This window comes from Amblyomma maculatum, chromosome 11 (genome assembly GCF_055883805.1).
Source record: "Amblyomma maculatum isolate TAMU_Amacu chromosome 11, ASM5588380v1, whole genome shotgun sequence".
Lineage (NCBI taxonomy): Eukaryota > Metazoa > Arthropoda > Arachnida > Ixodida > Ixodidae > Amblyomma > Amblyomma maculatum.
The window spans coordinates 18,946,014-18,967,265 of record NC_139354.1 but is presented as its reverse complement, the minus strand read 5'-3'; the positions used below and the strand labels follow the sequence as shown (position 1 = coordinate 18,967,265).

The 21,252-nt window shown below is 45.5% G+C and overlaps 1 protein-coding gene across 1 annotated transcript; it reads left to right on the top strand.

Moving 5' to 3' along the window:
- The first annotated feature begins 3,177 nt into the window (after nucleotides 1–3,177).
- On the top strand, nucleotides 3,178–20,843 carry LOC146172986 (cell cycle control protein 50A-like). The gene is made up of 7 exons (XM_084585099.1): nucleotides 3,178–3,214; nucleotides 13,058–13,326; nucleotides 14,439–14,631; nucleotides 17,544–17,657; nucleotides 18,613–18,813; nucleotides 20,007–20,172; nucleotides 20,699–20,843. Exons 1-7 carry the CDS (start codon nucleotides 3,178–3,180, stop codon nucleotides 20,841–20,843), a joined length of 1,125 nt encoding a protein of 374 aa, XP_084441225.1.
- Nucleotides 20,844–21,252: the final 409 nt, after the last annotated feature.

Here is a 21,252-nt window from a genome sequence, read left to right as displayed (position 1 = left end):
AAAGTACTCCAGGACTACATAAAAATCTGACGGTTACGGCAAAACTACAGAATATTTTGCATATTTTGGACACGATTCTGTAGTTGCTGTTTTTTTTTTCGACTAAATGAGAAAGTGAAATGTACATACTCTAGTGGTTTAGAGATGCGTGGTTTGCATGATATAGCTTCGTAAAGTGGCTCCTCCCACTTACCCAGCGCTTCGGTGTCGTGAGAAATGTTTGTGCTCGGTTCGATTTTTCGGCATACTTTTTAGTGTCGTGACGTCTTATGTAAGTTTGCTCAGCGGTGGGAAGCATGCTCACCAGAACACCTCGGCTCCAAAAAATGGCAAGACCGTGTTTTTGTTTTTGCGTTGTTTGTGTGCACGGAAGGAACGTTTGCAGGGAAGCAAAACCTTGGTGCGTGATACTTCTGTGGCATGCTTCGTGTCTCGATTTGCGTTAGTTTCGTTTTTTTTTTTTCTTCTACTTCGAAGCGCTTTCACCGCGCGTGTGCTTCTGGGGCGGCAGAGTTTGTGCTTGCAAGATAAATGGTACTATATATGCGATGCCATGCGAGGTTCTCTCGTGTTTGAGATTATTACTGATGATTTTTTCTCTGTCTGAATGCATTCCATGACGTCACAGTGTCCGAAATGTTGCACGAATAGTGCAGCAAAACCCGCGTAACCCTTACTGTAACAGCGGAACCCAGGGGCTGTACTACAAACCCCTTAGTCTTGAAATTCAACTGAATGTCTAAGCGGGCGAGTTGGTGATACATGGTTAAAAATAAAACAGCGCCAAACACACAGACGAAAGAATACACCACATCGCTTGTGGTGTCTGTTTCTAAATACACCACAGCGCTTGTGGTGTCTGTTTCTATTCCTCCTCTGTGTGGATCGCGCTGTTTTATTTTTAACCTTAGTCGGTGTTTAACCCTGGTTAAACTGGTAAATCGGTGCCAAAACTCGTAGGTAAAACGTCGAAGTTGAAACTAAAGAGGAAAGCTCAACTTTCGAACCAAAAGTCAAGTGACCCTTTCACCACAGTGGACAATGTCCACACGGATGACCTTGGCTGGGCAGTGAGTATACTCTGTTATACGTTACTTGGCTACTGGTAGGTCTTTGCTATATGCTACATTTTCCCAAGAACACCCTCGAGATAAAGCGTATCACAAGGCGATATTCGTGATCGTCTTTGAACGTGCACGTAAGGATTTCGCAATTAAATCGGTACGGACACTTAGGACTGCTTACCTGTATGAATACGAAAACGTTTCTGCGGGTGAAATGTTTCCTGGGAGATTTTTGGCACGTATTCAAGTTATTCCCTCTATCATAGCATTCAGTCTGTGGGTACACGTATTCCACGCAGACAGGCGTGCATCGCGCGGCGTCTGGGAGCGGTTTGAATCGAAATCTCGATTTGAAAGCATACAGTTACAGGTAAGCATAATTCTTTGGTTCTAATCCATGTTCAAAAATAGCCTCTAACCTGATTAGAATGCACGCAAGTATATATAAAATGTGCTCCTAGCCTATATTTTGCCTTACGCCTGTACGCTACGTCTCCGTCTCCTGTCCCCGGCAGTGGTGGAAAGGAGTTCGACCTGCTTGTCCCACGGTAGCCTTTATGGTCGGCACCGTTGTCACAATTATGGCTGGTGTCCAGAGTTATGTTGCCCTGAGCCATTCTTGGGTTTGTTGGGGTCGTGTCTTGAGCAGCCTATACTTGCAATTCCGACTCTCGGTGCTCTGCCCCCCCCCCCCCCCCCCCCCCTTCCACATACAATGCATTCGGGCTTGCACATCGGAAGTCCTCCTTCCCGTGGTTCCGTGTGGTTTTGGCCGCATCTGCAGCAACACTCTAGCCGTACCTTGAAGTCCACATTAGTCCTGTGCCCCGTCTTCCTACAGTTGTAACAGGTCTCCACCCGCTCTCGGTACGGGTAGACGGTGAACACTGATCCCCAGTGGAAAACTTGTCACGGGATATTTTTCTCTCCAAAGGTAATCAAGATAGATCTTGACTTGCCTATTCTCATTGCGCTGAGTATGACGATGTTCGGGTTGCGCTTGATAAAGCCCTGCAGACTTCTTCCGGAGTTCCGATATCGTAGGCGTTGTATACCACGCCCTTAATAGCATCATCGGGAGTCGCGATGCAGGGTGCCATGTCGAGGGTCTTCTAGTCTATAATGACGATTCGGCGTGCTGATCGTGTACTTGTCGTTCCTGGAGTTGATCCTTGAAATATATTCGTCCAGGATGTTGCCATACGGTAGGTTTACAACTGTTCACATGGCTTTCAGGTGGCGGCGTGGCACGTAGTTATTCAGATTCCAGCCTCTTGGCCTGAAAATTATTTTATAGTCGCTCCCCGGGAGCTTAGGCCATAGTGCCTTTTTGCGGATGTTGGGACCTTGTCTGTGTTTCTGGGTGATAGATTTCTTATCGCCTGCGCCGTGCTCGCCGGTGTTCCGGATTTTCAATCGGGTTTCCCGTCTTTCTTCCTCGTGCGGTCGCGCATGCTAGAACGGTCTCCCACTCTTCGCTCTCGAATTCTATGAAGCCTATATCCTCTCCGTCCATAACGCTTTTCATCGTGGTGGTCTCGGGGCCGCCACAGGAACCGGCTTCCGTCGATGTAAGGTAGGCAACGCTAAAGCTGAGAGTTGAAGGTAAAAGGTGAAAGTAAAAGGTTGAAGGTTTCATGTTGAAGGTAAAAGTGCAATAAGAAAGGAAATAATCCATCGGATGGCCAAACTCAGGAGTTCTCTTGCACAGAGTGACGACTCCGATCTTTTGTGATGGTTTTCGGCCCCTAGGCGAGCGATGAACGCTGGAAAACAGCTTTTAAGCTGCGCGTATGCGACACACGTCTGCACCGCTCGGCTTGGTTTGGATCTTAGCGCGGAACGTTTTCCTCTTGTAAACATATTCCTCCGCTCGTCCCCGACAATTAGCCCGGCATTGAAGTCCCGTATACCGTTGAAAAAGAAGAAAGTAACGCAGGCCCCGCGATGTGGCACGTTTAAAAAGGTCAAGAAGAAGAGGAAGAGGACGAAGAAGAAGAAGGCCTCGCGAGGCGTTCGTCACGAATTTTCACGCTCTACTGGAAGAAGAGGAGAAGCCTCCGAAGAGAACGGACCTTCGTCATTGCTGCAGCGTCGTCCTAGCGACAGAGGCATGAATAACGCCCCTGCCAGGTCTCACAGGCCCATTGGTGAGTCCATTTCACCACGCTTATGCATCCCAGCATTGTCTAGGTTCTGTCTTTGCCGTTGCACCCGCATCGAGCTGAGGAACAAACACAAGATGTTGACGTGGGGCCGTTTGGAACCAATATCGGCAACAGATGAAGGAACGCTGTTGCTCCGCAAAGGAGGAGTACAGAAGCGTCCTTCAGTGATTGCGGGAGTAGTAATTATTTTAACGTCGTAAGTTTAAAGGCCCGGACCAGCGAAAACCCGGCGTCGTCGTCGTTGACGTTGTGAGCGAAAAATGATAGTCATGAAAAATCATGCTTGTGAGCGAAAAAGCTGGCAGCCGGTAGCTGGCGGCTGACATTGCCACGCTCTGGCTGCCATTTCGGGTTTCTTCTTTCATAAGGGAGGATGATGTCAGAATCAGCCTACCAGGACCCTTTTTGCATTCCCGTTACTCCCAGACCCCGCAAGCACATTCATAAGGCTTGGTTAGAACGGCGATTTATATGTGGTGTGGTAGCGTATACGCTATCGCATCCTAACCCTTAAAAACGGAGCTTAAGTGCACCCTATAATCCTTTAATTAATCCTAGTGCAATGTGGATTGACTGTAAGGAACTTAGTTTTGATCTTGACTTTGCCCTGGAGACTTGATTTCCAATATTAGGAATACACGGCTCACGGACTTTGCAGCCCCGCTAGTGCCATCCCAAGCAGTACAAACCATCGGCCCAGTATTGCAGTGTGTTGGCAATATATTGGTCTTAGGTAGAGCCGGAATTGCCAGCACATAACCAATATTGGGCCGATAGACTGTGCTGCTTGGGAAGTAGTTCACTGCTGCTCTTGCGACACCCGTGAAAGCCGTAAGCCTTTTTTTTTTTTTTTGAGGACTAAACTTCGTCTCACATTCGAGAGATCTGGAACTCTCGAGACGAAATAAAGCCAAGAAATCTGGACTAACGCTTCTAATTTGTACGGCTGCCACAACGTGGTAAATGGAGCTGAACGCTTAAAATTACTGAGGGAATTACAAATGTTAGTGTGCATATCGTACTTACCTTCTATGGCACACAGAAATCTCGCGATTTGACTGTTTTGCGGCAAGAATAAGGAGGCGTTAACCATGATAATCACCGGGTTTGCGTATAATACCTCGGGACACGCGAAATTCTCTGAAGTACAAGATTAAAAAATCCCTTTTGAATGGCGCAGTGTTCGTTACTGGCGGCCAACAATTGGCGCTAGTTGCTGAAGAATATCCAGGATGGCGAGTTGGCATTATAGCAGCTGTGGACAATTCGTTCTGAGGACTGGTGGGCTTTTCCGTCTTTCGCATTGGTGGAGGAGATCAAGAGTTCCTTCCCAGCAGTCGGTCCTTCCTTTTCTTCTTCCTTTTTTATTGCTGAACCTTTGGCAACAGATGTCAAAAATAGTTTGTCTCCCAGCTAGGTTACCACTATAGCTAGAAACCAGGTTTATTGAGGTTCCCCGCATTTTTAGAACAGATTTTCGTATAAATCGAATTACAGCATTTACCGGAATGTATTTCTTTTCCTTACACAAAAACAGCAAGATCTCATACTTTCCTATGAGTAGATTCTGTGACGACACATAGAAAGTGAAGTTTAGGGGCATGAAATTATTATCTCAGCGGACTTGATACTGACATAGGCACAGACCGCCTCACAGACATGATGCCGCAGGAAGAGAGTAACCGAGGGCAAGTGTTTTTTTGCGTTATGGTGTTTAAACGCGTGACATGCATTGCATGGCCGTGGAGTAATCTGGAATTGCGGAACAGTGCATGCGTACGTCTATTCTCAAAGTCAAGATAATCAAAAGTGTGCCATTTATTGAAAAACGGTTTCAGAATTATCTGCGGATAATTTTACAATTGGGAATTTTCTTTCCAAGTGGCCCCTTCCATAGGAGCCTTTTTTCTCCGCGGAAATTTTTATTCTGCACCCTAAGGTGACAGATAAAAAGTTAGGTCTGAGAAACTCGGGCTGGAAGAGAGCGCCGGAAAGGTTTCCAGAAAGACAGCAGCCATGCCAGACCTAATGCAATTTCTATCAGGCTGATTGTTATAGCTGTGTTCGCAAAGTAAGAAAGTTTTGGTCAGAGCTATAGATCACGTCTTTCAGTGTAATCTGGTACCAGAAGAGAGGCTGTGCAGGAGACTATATTCAATTCACGAAGATAAAGAAGAGAGAGAGAGAGTTAGATTTGTTTCGTGCAGACCAACCTCGATAATGTCGGTTATATATGCGATGCAGATTATCAAACCTGAGCTGCAGATATGGATAGTTTGGAACGGAGTACTGAGAGGTCCCTAGAATCGTTTTAGGCAGTGCAGCCATATGGAGAAGAACCTGGAGTAACACAGTATTTAAATAGCTGTGACGCAAAAGAGGTCGCTATGATTAGCTTTTTTCGGAATGAAAGGAGCATATTAATATTTGAGCCCAGAGTTACTCTGGAGCTATATCTAAGATAAAAAAATGGCTATATACCGACGTAACAAAGCTTATAAGCGCAGTGTGCGGGGATATTATAGGATATATAGACTTGCAAATTCTGAATAGGGCAAAGAAAGTGAACATAGAAAGGTTTTTGACTAGAGAGGTCTTTAGTTCTCGCCGCTCCTGTTCATAATTTATGCAGCAATGTCTCAAGCCTAGCTAGACGAAACTATAGTTTGGTTTAATTTAACGCATAGCCGACGAGGACTAACGGTTGTCTAATATGTTCCTGGTTTTGTGTACGCTGATGCAGTACTCTTTTGAAGACAGCTAAAGAGAGTTTCAAGTCATCTCAGATATCTGTGGGCAAAAAGCAGCGAACATTCTATTTGTATTCGGCGTCTTGATCGATGAAGACGGGGAATATAAAGACCCACGAATAACATCCCAAGGCGATAGGATAAACGAACGCAGCCATAATGAATTGCATGAAGCCCTGTAGAGATATACAGATACGAAGTATTACGTCGACTGTAGGGCAGGGTGTAAGGGTTCCGGAACTGAATTTTGACGAATATGGCGCTGTGCTGCAAATGAAATTTAGTAGGTAAGCTAAACTTTAACCAAACAATGGTGAGCAAACTAGCTTTATGGGTCCTTAAAGAAGCAGTAAATGAAGCTTTTCACGGCGATACAGGTTGGCCGCCCTTTGAGGCAATTAAAGCATATAGCAAAATATCGTTCGAGGAAAGACTGCAAAAAATTAATGAGATACTGGCAGTGAGAGTCTTCAAGTATTTGTACTACGGTCGGTCACAACGCGACCGCATGATGGAAATTCGAAAGCTTGCGGCAAACCACGCAAGCAGCAGCAGAGGAGAGAATATTTTATCAAGAACATAAAAAAGGAGATCCGCAAAACCAAGCCGACAAAGTGGGGATAGAAAATCTGAACTGTGACATTACAAGAACAAAAAAGATATTGTATGACATCCAAGATGCAGCTCCCTCCTCTTTAAGGCTAGATCACCCCGCAATTTAGAAACAAAACATGAACAGGGATATATTGTATGCCGGAGCAATTTGAGAAAACAATAAATATGTGCTGCTAGACTGCAAAGCCATACTTCGGGATTTTAAAAAAGGAAGTTGGCGCCTTCCAGTAGCTCTGAACTTTGTGATAGTAAAAGCGAAATTAATATCTGTAGTAGAGGCGAACCTACTGCTGGAAAAAAGAATGGACGAATAACGCGAAACATGAGAGAGCGTGAAATATTGCTTAGAACATGAAAACTAGTTTTCAGTGATTAAAACAAAAAGAGAATTGGGTAAAAAGCGTGCAAAATAAAACCAGTTAAATTTAATAGAAAAATGACACTCACCGTCACCACTACACAAAGCGGGTACCAATAATTACATACCTGTGCAGTAATGCTGATATGAAGTTACCTACACTGCGTGGCGTGGCAAAGAAATTCCGGTAGACTGCTCGTTTCTGGCCGGGACTGTGCACACATTTTGTATTTGTGCTGTCAGCATCAGTTTTTGTTCCACCTCGGACTATTTCGGCGCTCGAAGGAACGAATTTTCCAGCAGAGAGAGAGAAATAGCATTTATTGGCACCCGTCAAAAGGTAGGCGAGGATCCGAGGCGCAGCTCTGTCCCGGCCTTGTCCTCCCCCTCAGCTGTCAACCTGGATCTCTTCGATCTGAGCTGCGGCCAGGACGAGAAGGATGACTGCACGTTGCCCTTTCTCGTCCTGTTGGAGAAGTAGTGCCTCGCAGGACTCATCTGTTCTGTCAGCTTCTCCAAATCTAGGACACTTCCATACCATGTGGATCATGTCAGCTATGTCATCGCATCGTTTGCACCTGAGGCTAAAATTTCCGGGTGCCACTTGCTGTAAAGTTGGCGGTTCGGGAATACTCCAGTTTGTAGCTTACGCCACATAATCTCCTCGTTTTTGGTGAGTTGCTTACACGGTTACGGAAATACTGATCTGCCTAATTTGTATTAGAATATCTTGGTAGGTATTAAGGTCATCATCGAACTCAAATATTTTGTGCAGAATGATATGGGTGGTAGAAACCTCAGCCTTATAGCGTCACTCCCGGCTGTCACTGCCACCACCGAGAGCAAGCGAATCCTCCGGATGGCAGCGACACTCATAGAGCATGCTTAGGCGGATGTGCCGATAACCTAGGCACCCGGCTAAGGATCTGCGTACACACTGCTTGGCCACGTAAAGAAGTGAAATAATGCGTGAGAAGAACACTTGTTGCAAAAATCTATTTTTTTATTTCCCCGCTTAATTATGGAATACTTCTTGGTATGATGCACCAAGAGGAAACGTAGTTAGAGAACAAACCAATTTCGTCTTATTACATGTAAAATACTAATACAATTAAGTTACTCAAATTTTCTTTCTTGTATATCTCATGACCTTACACGAAGTATACGCTTCCAAAGAAATTTAATGTCTTGGGCTTAAACGTAAGTACTTTATGAGCTCTTTAGAGGAAGTGTGTTGGAAAAGTAAGTAACAGTTGTGTGCTCAAACCTCGGAATGCATTGCTACATTAGAAAGAAGTGCTTTATAATACAGGTCCAGATAGCGCACACAGCTCATGTTCGCGGGGGCTGGCGATGAGATGTACCGCGTGGCGAAAATTGTATAAGTAGTGCACAGTGGTGATCGCCATATTCTCCGTTTAGTATATAGACACTGGCGAAGTGCCTTTGATACTTCCGGTGTAAGATCGCGGTAGTATCGAAATATGAGGCTACGTGGTGATGGTAACGGTGGTCATAGCTGCATATATACGTCGCAAAGCAGCCTGGCAAGACCTTGCCGCGTTGCGAAGGACATACAGTGTGCGTACGTATGGTGCGCACTACTCAGATGTGTCACTTGCCGATGACCTATTTCTGTGATCGGGGTAATGTACTGGACATAGTTTTAAACACTCACCTTTTATTTTCTCCATCATGTAAGCTACAAAGGATTCAAGCCAGCCTGAAGCGTTAAGTTTCTTCTCGTCAGACGTTTAGACGGAGCACTACTTTCTTAACTTTATGTCCGCATGCCAACCGAACAGATGTCTGCAAAAAAGTTCCCACTACAAAGGTGGAGGTAACACTCGCCCATTTCAGAATTCCTCTTTTATCGCCTGTTCAGAAGACCACCGCTTAAGACAGGAAACCTGACGGTTATGTACCGTCGATGCGTTCAGAATACAATGCCATTGTAGGGATCTTAATGATGCTAAAATTATCTGGGCTGAATAAAAAGTGCACACTCGATACGCGTGCTGTGCTCAAGTGTGGACAACTAGATCAAATCCTGGCGAACGTGTTTGTATCTTAGGGACCGCTCGTTTTCTTTGTTAGGGCTTTCGAGAACCGAAAGTGTCTTACGAAGCTTTAAGCCGTTGAAAACAGTCTCTTCCTAGCTTGATTCCTTCTCCTTACAGGTTTTTTCAGGCGCACTTATTAAAAGCAGCGAAAGCCATTCCAAAGGATTCTCTTTGTTCAAGTGTTTTTTGCGCCCCTCCAAGTTCCCAGGCGCTTCAGTTTTTTTAGCGTTAAGAAGCACCGTTCGCGTCGCGGTCCTTAAAAGATTTGCGAATTGCGCATGTGTTTCCGTTCAGGACACCACCACGAAGCTGCGTCAATACCTGGAGCGAATCCGTTTTTCAAACATAAGGCGTAAAACTATCCACACGTACTATTCGCCACAGCTCTCCGCTCTTCGGTTGGCAACCATTTCTTCTGTGATGCGCATCAAAACACCAACACAAAACGACGCACAATATTCTCTACCACTGGAATTTGGAAAGGGCAGACTGGAACACTGCAGTCTCACACACTGCTGCAGAAGCATGATAAAGAGACCCGTTAGAGCCCCGAAAGGTGTTATGCAATATACATTCCTTCAAAGCACTCCGCTGATTCTTTCCTCTGTACACGCATTGCGGTATCCCGATTTAAAAAAAAAAAAGCTCGCAAAGCAAATATTTACTTAGCATCAACGTGTGCAATTTTTTACTTCTCTTAGCACTTACGTAAACATTAGCTTGCGTCAGCTGTTTTGCCTATGCAAGTCCGTGAATAAAAAAGCAGCCTAGAATAAATTGGCGCATTTTTCTTCCTTACTCTCACTGAGCGTCAGAGAGCCTTTTTTTTTTTTTTTATCGGCCGTTGTTCCCCGCCCGAGAGGAGTCAAAGAAGGTAAAAAAGGCTGGAATTTATATTTGAAGCAATTCAAGCGATAATTGATGACCATTTTGAAACGGGGCATCTTGCGCCGACACTTTCATGTTGTTGCTGTACTTATAATCGCTATAGAACATGCATCAAATGAGGTACAATTTCAATTTAAATTTTAAATATATATTTCATCTATTTGAAATCAGTAATTCAACTTTTTCTGAATAAAGGGTTAGTAATTGTATTGACCGGAGTGCCTCAGGGATCTGTGCTAGGTTCTTTGTTATTTTTAATTTATATCAATAACATTGCGGAAAACGTCGATGAAAGTGTAAGCGTGAAATTGTTTGCCGACGATTGTGTTTTGTACAGTGTCATAGACAGTGCTTCACAACAAACTGTGTTGAATGAAAGCCTTTGTAAACTTGCGGACTGGTGTGAGGAGAGCGGTATGAAGATTAATTTTGCAAAAACTGTATCTATGTCAATAACAAGAAAGAAGAAGCCCCTTGGTTACAACTATCACATACAGGATCAGTTTCTTAATTCTGTTTCAGCTGTTAAATATCTAGGGTTAACGATTACAGACATCCTCAAATAGGACACCCACATTGACAATATTACCACGAAGGCATTCAATAAGCTTTGTTTTCTTCGCCGAAAATTAAAAGGCGCTACTCGTGGCGTCAAACTTGAAGCATACCGCTCTCTAGTCAGACCAGTTCTCGAGTATGCGTCGGTAGTTTGGGACCCGTGCTATAATAAAGACATTATCAAACTAGAGCGCATCCAGCGTCTTTCAGCCAGATTTATTTTTTCTGATTACCGTTCAACATCTTCGGTCTCTAACATGCTGAGTCAGCTTAAGCTTGAACCCCTTAAAGTACGCCGTCAGGTTTCTAGGCTGAAATTCTTTCACATGCTGTATAACAACAAGTCTGGTTTGTCACGTGATGTCTATATTTTGCTGCACCCCATAGATCTAGTAGACTGAACCACTCCAAAGTAGTAAGCCCATATTTCGCCAGGACCAAACTTTACCAGAATTCATACTTTCCCCTCACAACACATCAGTGGAACTGTTTGCCTCAATTTATTGTTGAATGCACCAATGAAAATATGTTTGCTGAACTGTTATTGCAGAACATATAACCCCTCTCCTGCTTGGGCAGCGCTGCTGTCTGCAGTATTTGGAAATAAATAAATAAATAATTAATTGTCATGAACTTTCAGTACAGAAGGTCGTGGGGAATACGTTTTTTCACACAGTGCTTTAGGATGTTGTGAGAGCATTATAGGGAGAAAGCCGCGTCTCGAAAAATATGTCAGATGACTCAAAGCTCCGGAAAGGATATAATATATGTGGCGAAGCATGTTATTATAAGGGTTCAAGTTTATGCAAATCGTTGATCCGTAGCGACTGATGGGCGCATAAAAACAAATAAGGTAGCATCGCATTCTTCTACAAGTTATTCCGTCCGCGTCTGTTCTTTAGAGCGCTTTTTTACGGCTGTTTATAAACAATGAAATACACATCAACGTTACCAGAACAAAATCAAAAACTCACAAAGGAAAGAGAGAACTATATGTTGGTTTCTACAGGCGATTCTCGACTATTGTTGTTGCATCATGTTTGACGTCACAACTTTAGCAGCGCTGGAGCAAAATCTGCGAGGGAACTGATTATTCTGATTGCTTCCAAAAACTAAAATACCAAATATTTGCTTTGAGATTCAATTTATATGAATGTGGATCATCTTCCTGGCTGCCGGCTACTTCAGGAGAGTGGCTCAAAGAGCGACCTTAGGTCGAGGTTCGCACATCTTAATATATTATGAAACGTATGTACATACAAGCTCGCTGTGCTCACTTTGAAAATTCGGACTCCTTGGCTCTTTTTTTCGAAAACTCACAAAAATGTGCCACTGAGTTGAATTTGCACGAAACTAATTTAAACCTTTGCTGCCATAAGAATTTTGGTTTGTTTAGTTTGTAGTGTTTAAGGTCCCAAAGCGACTCGGGCTATGTGGAGGGCTCCGGAAGTTTCGACCACCTGGGGTTCTTTAACGTGCACTGACATCGCACAGCACACGGATGCCTTTGCGTTTCGACTCCATCGAAACGCAGCCAGCCGCCGGCGGTCGGGATCGAACCCGGGTACTCCGGCACAGGAGTCGGGCATCTTAACCACTGCATCCCTGTGGCGGGGCTGTAGACATAGGAAGCATAATACCGTTTACTGTCGGAGACTAACTTTCAGTATAGCACATGAACTCACACGCAGTTGTTACTGCATGTTGTATACGCCTAAAGCTTGCATGTGCATTGCCTGTAGCCGGCTTTTAAAACGTCACTAGTTACGGTTGGTTTCTTGGAGCTCGCTTCGTTCGCACTGAATGACGTTATTGCATGACCATAGTAGATGTCGCCGTTACCGTTCGTACTCCAATGACCTATAGTTAAAGGATCGTGTGACTGGTTAAGTATTAATATTCTATGGCTCCGAAAAAAATTACATGTGTGCCCATGACCACCTAACACAGCATAGTCTGCTACATATCTGACCCTGAAAACTGTCGCAGATTTGGGCAAAATTTCTTGCCCATTTTACAGAACATTGCTACACTGAACATAATCGCCGACTTTCCGAGGATGTACTTTCGGGGACAAAGATCTCTGGACCGAAGGTCAGACAATTTTGAACTACAAGCTCAATATAAACTATCACCTTATTTATCTAACACGTGACAGAACTAAAATGATCTTTCACATCGACAGGTATGATCCGAGACTACTGACCAGTATGAAAGTTGTGTGATTTGGTTGCAGTTTGTATGGTCCACACACTTTTGTCCCTTATAGTGCTTTGAATAATATTCTCTGTCACATTTAGGTCCCTCTCTAAGGAACGAGAAGGTACTGCTCGTATTGCTCACACTGCGTCACAACTTAACTAATCTACAATACTACTTCCTCCCCTCCTCGAAGAAAATAGCTTTCGTCATCTGTATTTGGAAGTGACGGAGTGTTTTAAAATCATTTTAAACCCCAGTTTCGAGCATAGACAAAGGCATAAAGCGACCATTCTGGTAACATACTCTCACAAGACGGAGTACTTTTGAATTATTTGTGAACCCGCGGTGGGGCGTTTTATTAACTCCCTTTTTACTCCCCCTTCGTGTGCAGACCGGCCCTTCTGGCAGCAGAAGATCCCCGGGTGGACGCCCGTGTTCAACGCGGGCAATGCGGCGCTGCCCTTCCTGCTGGCCGGCTTCATATTCGTGCCGGTGGGCGTGGCCGTCTTCCTCACCACCAGTCGGCTGCAGGAGTACCAGTTCGACTACACCGAGTGCAAGCAGGTGAACACCAACAGAACCTGCGCCGCGGTGATCGCCAGGGAGCCCAGCAAGAGCTGCGTGTGCTACGAAATCATCACGCTCCCCGAAGATTTCCGTGTAAGTTCCCGCTGTAAAACCTAGAGAAAGATACACTTGTGGCACAAATGCGTATATGTCTATAAGGGAGTAAAAAGGGAGTAACATGTTCCCTAGCCCTCTCCCTATCAGAAGAAGGGTGTAATAATTAATTGGTTCACAGGAAGGGAAAGGCACAGTATCTGTCACACTTGTCTCTCTAGACACCTCAACCGCGCCGTAAGGGAAGGGAGGAAGGTGGGAGTGAAAGCGGAAAGAGAGAAAGAGCAGCCTGATATGTTCTTGGGTTATAGTTCGGTGTGCTTTCGTGAAATACCCAGCGAATTTTTTACTGTTCTTGTCACTTTGAACGAAAACGAAGTTCCCACGCACGTCCCGTGAACTTCATTGTATCGGAATTCGACTGTAGGCCCGATACGTAATACATAACACTTATATATAGTATTTTGCACTAAAAACGCTACTGCGCTTATATGGCTTGCCCCGCCGGGGTGGTGCAGTGGTAAGAAGCCCGACTACTGTGCTGGAGTTACCGGGATCGAACCCGACCGTGGCGGCTGCGTTTCGATGGAGGCGAAACGAAGTGGCGTCCGTGTCCTGCGTGATGTCATCGCACGTTAAAGATCCCCAGGTGGTCGAAATTACTCCGTAGGGCCCTCTACTACGGCTCCTCTTTCTCTCTTTCCGCCTTCACTCCCACCTTCCTCCCTTCTCTTACGGCGCGGTTCAAGCGTCCACAGATCAAGTGTGACAGATACTGCGCCTTTCCCTTCCTGTGAACCAACCCAACCCAACCAGATGGCTTCACTATATAGGTACACTGAACGCTGAAGGAATTATATTGCACTTGATGCGCTCTACAGTATTATGCATGACACTACACTACGAGCACAGCATTATAGGGTCTATAAGTTCCCTAAACGTCGCCGAAGTTACCCTGAAAAGTTTCTGTTACCTTTCGAAAATGCTCTCTCTCTGAATGCGGACACTCGATAAGCTATATTTATCCTAGGGGAAGCTCACGAGAGCTCACCAACTGCACAGGTATGATAACGGTTCCCATTTTTCAAGTGACAGTTTGAAGAACGAAAGTGACCGCAGCAACTTCGTCAGTCTTTAATTTCGTCTTGCAGCAAACGGTGAACGTGTACTATGGCCTGACCAGCTACTACCAGAACTTCCGCTTCTACGTCCAGTCGCGCGACGATAAGCAGCTGCTGGGATACCCGCGTAGCGTCCGCTCTGTGTGCAAGCCGTACGCCGTGGACCACAAGACGGGCTCCGTCGTGTTCCCCTGCGGCGCCATCGCTAATAGCCTCTTCAACGGTGACCGCATTCTTCCTTTCTATCGTTAACGCGGCGTGGTTACCATAATGACATTCACAATTATTTGATCACACATGGGGGCAACTTGGCCCTGGGAACCACCTATACAAATTTTGCGGTCTGCTTCGGCCTTAATTCGGCAATTGCCTGAAGCTGAGTGAGTAGTAATATAAACTCTGTAAAAGTGTACATGAAATCAAAATTAGTGAAACAGGGACAGAATTAAAACTGCATAGATAAGAGTCTCGACGGCTAGAATACCTAAGCAAGCAGCTCATTGATTTCAACGTTGAGGTCCGTCTGGTCGGGTTTGTTCAGCGTTTACGAAAACTTGAGCCTTTGAGAAGCGGATTAGTGACAATAAACTGGGCCTCACTTCCCTTCTATGGTATGGAGGTGTATGCGACTCACGAGAGCAGGGAGAAGTGTGCAATAGAGCAGCGCATTTCACACCGTCAGGGACGACGGCCAGGGACAATTGTTAACGCAGCAACAACAAAGTTAAGGCATTTATTCAGCGGGTGGCCATGGTGTCGGTGTAGTAGTAGTAGTTGCTGGCACAATGAGCGAAAAATAACGAACATGCCTCTATCAGGTGGCAGTTCGCAGGTGACATATGTCAGGTCACGTGCGCTCCTTAAAGGGGGAACTTGTGTCCCCTTTCTTTTATTAAAGAGCTTTAGTTTACCGTGATCAGCGATCCACTAGGGTGATCCGCCAGCGCGCGTTCCGTTGGGCATGCCCAGATCTCCTTTGTGCCGATATATGGCGCCACATACTGAATGTCGGCATATAGACCTGCCGCGTCAGGACCAATCAGCTTGTGTGCCCCACCCACGCGCGGTAGAGTGTCACGGTGGTGGATAGCGGGTCACGATACACTAAATATATCTGCTTACCGCTCCTGGCTGCACCTCTGCGAAGTGACCCCAGGCGACAGTCAGGGTTTGAAGGAGCTTTTCAACTGGTATGACGGCAGGTAGTGAAAGCGCCGAGGCTACCAGGTGCAGTTCCCTAAAACGATGGAATTGCTCCTGACTTCACCGACAATTTGCATTCCGCCTCATAACTTGTTCTTAGTGTAAATGACAAGCTCGACGCTGCGGGTCTTTCCATTGCTGGGCTGTTGACGCCAGACGCCCAAGATTATACACGATTTTACTTAAGTTTGTCCGTAGTTTTTAAAATGGGAATGTTTAGTTAACAGAGCCCACTAATCGGCATATACCATTAGCAGAGGTGATGGGCATCAGAATACAGATCAGACATATACAAGCAGGTTGGGTAACTGATAATACTTATTTAACTTTGAACTTATAACGCTTTGGCTGTGTAATTATTGGAAGGTTTGTAGCTCACCGTTCTATTCCTTCAGGAAAGATGTGGAACCAGGAATGAGTAAAGTAAAAACACAGCATGGAGAACTGATGGGCCAGTTGAACGCGGCGATCGGCAGGGATGAGGCTGGGGGCTATACTGTAACAGTGGCACAGGGTTTATGAAAACGGAGGGATTGGGTATTGAGAGTGAATGGGCTAAATAAAGAGCTCGAAACAATGTAATAACTAGAGCAATACGAATGGGACAGAGCACATTTGGTATGTGCTTTCAGGATGTGAATGCAGTTTCCCAGTGTCCATGAAGAGGACAGTCTATGAGCAACGTTGACGCTAACGAAAGTTGTTCCTGTTAAATTGAAAACAATATGCTATGGAACAAAAACTGATAGGCCTGTAGGCACAACAATGAGCCAGAAAGTGAAAAGAGTGGCTCAGGAACAAACATGATGTATTGATGATGTGGTTAAATCAAGGAGAAGAAATGGGCGTGTGCAGTGCATGTAATTTGAGGTTAATGTAACCGATGGCCATTTAGCTTTCTGGATTCCAAGTGAAGGCAACCGTAGAAGGGGTAGCAGGAAGTTAGGTATTTGATTAAGTTAGGAACTATACTTGGATGAATTTGGCAGCAGATACCACAGAACGATAATAATTGGAAGGCTATGGGAGAAGTCTTTGTCCTTAAGTGTGCACAGTCAATGATATTAAGAGGGAACTTTTCAACCTACACAAGTTACACCACTGTAGCAAATCTCCATTACCTCCAATGGTATCGTGTATTATTACTCTAGGGTAGTTGGTGTGCTTTAAAAATGACTCTAATATGTAGCCTATAGTAAACAACAAAAGTGTTTAGATTTTCAAAACCACTATTCTTGTCGGCACTGCAGCATGAGGTATTTCGGGGCCTCACTTATATGAAGTCGAAACTGACCGACTACGCATTCTGGGGCACTCCCAACAAGCCTATATGCGGCGGTCACAAGTTGTGAGGAAAATACTTGGCTTTCATGGTATATGCCATTATACAGCCGTAAAAAATTGTCTTCAGGCCGCACTGTTTGCGTTTCGGTGCCGCCATGTTTGCACTTACGGCGCTGCCGACATCGCAGGGCGGGATAGGAATACTAATTTTCTTCAACATCCTGCAGACATTAAGCGTCTGACGCTACTGAAAAAAACAAAAAAAATTCCAGGGTTCATATTTCGAGTTCGCATCGTTATCGAAAGTGTCATTATCTCCCTGACTTGAAGTCATCGGATTGGTGGAAGCACCTGAACTGGATGTCACTACCACTCCCGGTTCCGGCATTTCCACCAATCAGATGACTCAAGGTCAGGGAGATGATATTTCTGAAAACGACGCCCGGTCGGCATACGGACCTTCGTCAGGACTCTGGACTGAAAACCCAATGGAATCTGTCGCTCGTTTTACGGCGGAAGTTGCAGAGATAATCGTCATGCTGGTGACCAAGGCGCCCGAAGTCACGGAGACGACTGTTGTCATTTGTGCCAAATGCCCAAGCCTTGACTTCTTTTATGCCTAAGTGTCTCTCATTTTCGTGCTCGCAGATACGTTTAAGATCAGGTACAAGATTGGCCCCGGCAACTATCGCGACGTGGAGGTATCGTCCGTCAATATCTCCTGGCCTTCGGACCGTGAGCGGAAGTTCAGGAATTCGAACAGTACGCATCACATTCCTGCCTGTTCCAGCCTCTTTCGTTGAATAAGAAACCCTCAACTATGTTAATATTTTTTACTAAAGGGAAAACCTTATATGATCATTACTACAATTTCCTGTGTCGGCGTTTGTGCCAACTGTTTCAAGCTATTGCTTTTACCTGAGACTTAAAGCTTTTGTTTTAGTTTTGAGTTTCAAACTTTATTTATATTTAATTTAAAATTGAACTTATTTTGCATTAAATTTAATCTTTCATTTTATTAATTTTAATTTAAATTAAGTTAGGATTAGCGCTCCTCCGCAACACCAGTCACGATGTACAGGGGGGAAGGGGAGGGCGGTTAAAAGTTTCCAGGCCGCAGGTTTTGCTTCTGGTCAGCATATTCTGACACGTGAGATCCCATTAATAAATAAAATCCCATTAAAGCTATAAATGATATCAGAGGTTAGAATATTGCTTCTTCTACCCTCCACATGTATTTTAGGATTTGGGGCCGTTGTAGCTGTCCTACTATACTGCTCAGAAGCAGACCCTGTGGCCTGGGAACTTTTGCCCCCCCCCTCCCCCCCCCCTCCCCCCCCCCCTGTACTTCCTATGCAGGGCGGTAATTTTTTTCTCATAAAACGTTTACCTTATTTGTGTTGCTCGTTAGGCTTTGATTACTTGCTCTTTTGCTACCACGATGTGTTCACTTTCTGCACGCTCCCAGTAAAGTTCATATCAGTAGCAGCGCCATTATCGCCGAGTTTCACGAAGTAAATTTTGAACTTTGTTTTTCGTGTGTAGTTCACAATAATCCGCAAAGCACCGGCTAGGCGCGGACTAGCGAGCTTTCCAATATACCGTCTAACTGTTTATGAATGTTGCTCAGAGAAATGCCCTTGTCTGCAACACTAGGAACGTTGTAGCGAGTGTATGAGCGTGCATCCTTGCAAGTGCACTGGAACTGTACGTGCAGACTTGACGGGAACGATCAAGCCTCCCAACTGGCACCTACCCGTGGACCAGATTCCAGGCGGCCTGCAGAACGAGGCGTTCATCGTTTGGATGCGCACAGCATCCTTCCCGTCGCTGCGCAAGCTGTACGGACGCATTGCCAGCGACGCCGAGTTCTCCAAAGTGATGCCTCGAGGGGAGTACTTTCTCGAGATACACTACCGTATCCTTGCCATTGTTCCGCACTCTAACACCGGACACAGACAGGACCTGCTGGAGCTTGCAAAAATTGACTTCGTATATAAAGCGAAAAAACTGCATACCACTCGAATCGAGGCCAGCCGTACAGGCAACTGAACTATGAGAGGAATAGGAAGGCAAAGCACAGACAGTGGTGCTAGCAGCAAACGTGATCCTAACACGTGTGAAGTGGTCTTAATTGGCAGAATGATATGCAATCCGCCGGTAAGAAGTCAAGAGAAGGAGTTGTGCTTATTCGCGACGGCGTTAAAGATCCGTGTCGTATAAAAGCCGGCGTCGGTGGAATTTGCCGTGAGCAAAAAATCGTGATTGGTCGACAGAGTCATGACATCACAAGCGCATGACCTCGCTGGAGTTTCCGGAGGTTCATGTCAAACGTGACGTCACGCGCGGAAGGGGAACAACGTCATGCAGCGGGAATTAATGATCACAGCATTTCTCAAATGGTTTAACTTTTTTACTTTATAAAAGTATGACTTCCTAAAAATGAATTTTTTTTTAATAATTCTAAGTTGCGATTCAGACCAAGGACGCTTGCATTGTGAGTTGTACACATTACCCACTGGATTCTGCAAGCCACCCTTGCGCAGCTTGAGAAAAATGGGTGTTTATATGTATGTCGTTAGTAAACTGGTACCTTACGACTGCATGCTAATAGTCATGTGTAATTAGAGACTAACATATTCGGCTATCGCGTCATACCCGAAAGGCGGGGCCTCAGTGTCCCCCTACAGTTTTCTTTTTTTTTTTAACGCTACAGCGTTTAAGACGCAGTTCACCAGAAAATCCGGCATCATCTTTGTGATTGAAAAATCACGAGCGTGGGGCTGGCAGGCGTTAGCTGCCAGCTAACATGGCTGGGCAGTGACTGGAAGTAGGGTTGCTTGACCTTACGTCTGGCAGGAGCTGCTAACTTGGGCCTCTCCTTTCATATGGGAGGGTGATATCAGAATCAACCAGCCAGGATCGTCGCACTCACGTTACCCTAGACCAAGCAGTATCGTTTGTGCGGCTTGGTTAAAACAGGGCTCGGGTGGTAGCTAGCCTACGCTATCTCGTCATGCCCTCATAGGCGAAGTTTAAGTGTCCCACCTAATTCACCTTGAGTAGGTATCATTACCGCACTTGTATTTTCCTGAGCCGTCACTCGTCTAGGATACCCGGTGACGATATTCGGAGGCACCAAGCGGCTGATCCTGTCCAACGCGTCGTGGATGGGATCCCGCAACCCGTTCATCGCGATCGCATATGTCTGCGTCGGCTGCCTGTGCGTCGCGCTTGGCCTGGCCTTCATCGTCATTGACAGGAAGTTTGGCAGCATGTGAGTGTCTCCGCTAAGTATTTGGAATCGATGAGTTATGTGTGCGACTTAAGGCACTTAACAAGTGGTGAGCGTAAGTGCCAGCGATTCATTACGCAAGGTGCGGCTAATGCTGGACACTGAAGGGGAACGCATCACGTGTAGACTGGTAACGTCTCCGTTTCAAGGCGGTTGTAGTGCCCTCTCGGCCAGGAAACGCCATCTTGAGTCACAGTGATTTCGGTGACCTCCTAGGGCGTGGTGGTTCCTTATTTCCCGCCTGAAATAGAACACCAATACATGGCAGTGGCATGGCGATATTATGCGACCAATAGAGCTAATTATGAATTGATGTTCCTCTGCGTTTGCGGTTCTTGACAAATCTACCAACCGAAGCTGCTAAACCCTGAACTAAACGTCTGTTTTAATATTAAAGTGACTTAAAGTGCAGCCTGCTACCAGGTAGCAAAAGAAGCAGCCACGAAAGAACTCAGCTATAGGGGAATCGCATATTTGTTTTTTGTTTTCTTTTCCGGTTCCAATGCAGCAAATTCCCGATGCCCGATATCTCGGACTTCTACCAGCACCGGCATTTGTGGAAGGGGCGCAAGCCGTCTCTCTTGCCACTGCCCCGGACCCGCTCAGCCAGCGTAGCCGGACGGCCTCCAAGTCGGTCCAGCGTGTTACCGTGACCGCAGTCTGTGCGGTTACTCCGGGAAGATGAAGGGTGCGTCGCTTATAGAGCGGTCTACGAAGATATGGCTATAATGAATCAGCCATGTTCAAGTACAGGCCTCTTTGAAACGGTATTTCACATTGACTTGATAGTGAACAAATGTCGATAATTTGCCTAAGAGGTAAAAAGGGGGTAAAAAATTCTAGGGGACACTTTGGATCCCTAAACTGCTATGAGGTGAAAGCCTCTATCACGAGGTAGTCCGAAGCCCTCCACAACGGCATCTCTTTCTCTCTTTTTTCACTCCCTACTTCGCGATGACGTAATAGCGTAAGCTGCAAGCCAACAAGTAAAGCCCCGCTTTAATTGAGTCGTAAGAACGTACCTGCGTGGCCTAGGGATAACGTGAATGCAAATGTTTTGGT

Coding starts and splice junctions, on each gene's coding strand:
- LOC146172986 (XM_084585099.1), top strand. CDS start 3,178: ATGAATAACGCCCCTGCCAGGTCTCACAGGCCCATTG. Junction 17,658..18,612: donor GAAGTTCAGGAATTCGAACA/GTACGCATCACA, acceptor CTGTACGTGCAG/ACTTGACGGGAACGATCAAG. Junction 18,814..20,006: donor CTTTCTCGAGATACACTACC/GTATCCTTGCCA, acceptor TCACTCGTCTAG/GATACCCGGTGACGATATTC.